At 44.7% G+C, this 2,228-nt stretch overlaps 1 protein-coding gene across 1 annotated transcript; it reads left to right on the forward strand.

Moving 5' to 3' along the window:
* Positions 1-98: 98 nt before the first annotated feature.
* Pmar_PMAR013844 (hypothetical protein) lies at positions 99-354 on the forward strand (the record flags this gene model as incomplete). Its single annotated transcript, XM_002764903.1, has 2 exons — positions 99-215; positions 295-354. 2 exons carry the CDS (start codon positions 99-101, stop codon positions 352-354), a joined length of 177 nt encoding a protein of 58 aa, XP_002764949.1.
* Between the last annotated feature and the right edge of the window lie 1,874 nt (positions 355-2,228).

The raw sequence follows: 2,228 nt of genomic DNA on the forward strand, positions 1-2,228 counted from the left end.
CTTGGTATTTAGTGGGTGCTGATATAACCTAACCTTATCCTGAGAGTTCTACTGGCTATGAATATTTGTTAACAACGACTTGTTTATATTGTTGGTTCATGAGCGTAAGACCTCTGAAGGGTATGTCTGCTCAGAGTGTTACTTCTGCCTTCATGGACACTTGCAAATTGCTTGGTGTGCCGTATATAGTAATAACGGACAATGGTAAGGAGTTTGTAAGTAAGATATTTTCAGACTACTGTACTAAAGTGAATATTTGTCATAAGCTAGTTCCTCGGTACAGTCCTCATTTAGGAGGAGGGTATGAACGTCCTTATCAAGTCTTATATGGAGCATTGTGAAGTTGCCTATTAGAGCTTGAACGTTCACATCAAGGTTCGTCGGCCAATTGGTATAATCTACTGCCAGATATCCTGTGGGTTCTAAACTCTCGAAAATTGAGAGATGGGTCGAACCTGGACGTGAATGCACAACAACTTGACATCCCCATCCCGTACTCTCCCTCCTCGGTACGCATCTATAGAAGACCTGGTTATATTTGTTGACGTTAGTGAGTCAGCCATAGCGGAAGACGAAAGGTCGCGTGTTAATGACGAACGCCTTCTATCAAGGATATCTACCCACAGTAGTGGCTCAATTCCCAGAGGGGAATTGGAGTCAGTCCGTATGGATGTTCCAGTAATGGTTACTCTCATCACCACTTTCCAATCAAAAATATCGAGAATGACTATTGTCAATGATTACGTTTGGCACTTCGACACCCAACCAGCAGTCGATTGGAGAAGCTTTCACCTCCGGAGAGGGGAAGATTGAGCCATATACGTTCTGTGATGAAGGAGATTCATTCAGCCAAGGTAATGCCTGATATCAAATTCAGAGACATTCCCTCACTTGATGTTGCTGACCGACTCACACGCCATTGTGGTGCTTGCGAGCCAATGACTCGGTCTTGGAATTTGGTTAACAACGCCTTGGTTGAAGCTTGTATTGTTAACTTCAATTCCGATGACATTAACCTCACCGAAGATAATGTGGAAGTCGACGATCTCTCCAATGTCGATGGTGTTATTGGAAGATCAGAGTGTGGAGATGCTGATCCGTCGTGTTGTGCCGATACGAGTGATACTTATGTTTCTTGGATGGAGCAATTTCTACCACGTGTTAAAGTGTCTCAAGCTGCAACTCCACATGTGTAGACCTGCTAGCCAAGTTGAGAGCTAATCCTGCTTGTTCGCAGCCTAGATTATCCCCTATCGATGAAGAATCCGGTTTGCTAATGAGTCGCCGTTGGAACGCTGCCAGTGATGATTCTTAGTTATGATTATTCCTGACGGTGCTTTACAAGACGAAGTTATAGACAAGTTCCATCATGATTATGGTCATCCTGGCATAACTAAAACTGTCGGATTATCGCGTGCCGTATGCGACTTCAAGGGTTTGTACCGTAAGGTCAAGCACTGGGTCACCTCTTACGTGATATGTTCACAATCCAAATACGGCCGTACTCTGACCAAGGCCATAGCGACTACTAAGTATGAGTGCCGTTATTATGGGGTGTGGTCGGTGCAGATTCATGTGGTCCTATTAAATAATCTAATTGGAAGAAGTATTGGGTACTACTCTTAGTTTGTTATATAAGCAAGTTTATGGCAGCGACTGTTATTGAGTCTCCTGGAGTAGTCGATGTTCCTGGAGTGCGGCACCACTGAACTCCTTGACGCTAACGGTTACCCCAGGGTTATAGTGAGTGATCAAGATGGTTGTTTTATGAGCACTAACTTCAAGAAGTTCATACTCTATGTAGCTTCGAGGACTACAGAATTAACGGTGTTATCCATGGTTGGGTAGGCCCTATAGGTCGCCCGAGTTTGCTTCAGTCGACGTCGCTTGGTGTTGGTCACCTGCTTTAACCAAAACTGCGACATGTGCCATGATGGCATCAGCGCGCGTCAGGAATGGGCGTCCCTGAAAGAGCGCGCCCAAACCTTTCACGCAATCACTCAGGTGCGACCTGCCCCACTGAATAGGGCTGCAAATGAAAAAGCTAAATTTAAATGAGCCGTGGAGACTAGCTGATTATCCGTATACACATAGATCTCTACGCTAATGGGTGCCCTCTCGAGTATGATTGAAACTGAAATTCTGTGACCAGAGATTGAACTTGAAATGTTCGAACACGTGATGCTGCGTGATTGTAGCTAAATCTCTTAAGAGCAGTTTCATGGGAA

Source organism: Perkinsus marinus (genome assembly GCF_000006405.1).
Source record: "Perkinsus marinus ATCC 50983 genomic scaffold scf_1104296975992, whole genome shotgun sequence".
NCBI classification, from domain to species: domain Eukaryota; phylum Perkinsozoa; order Perkinsida; family Perkinsidae; genus Perkinsus; species Perkinsus marinus.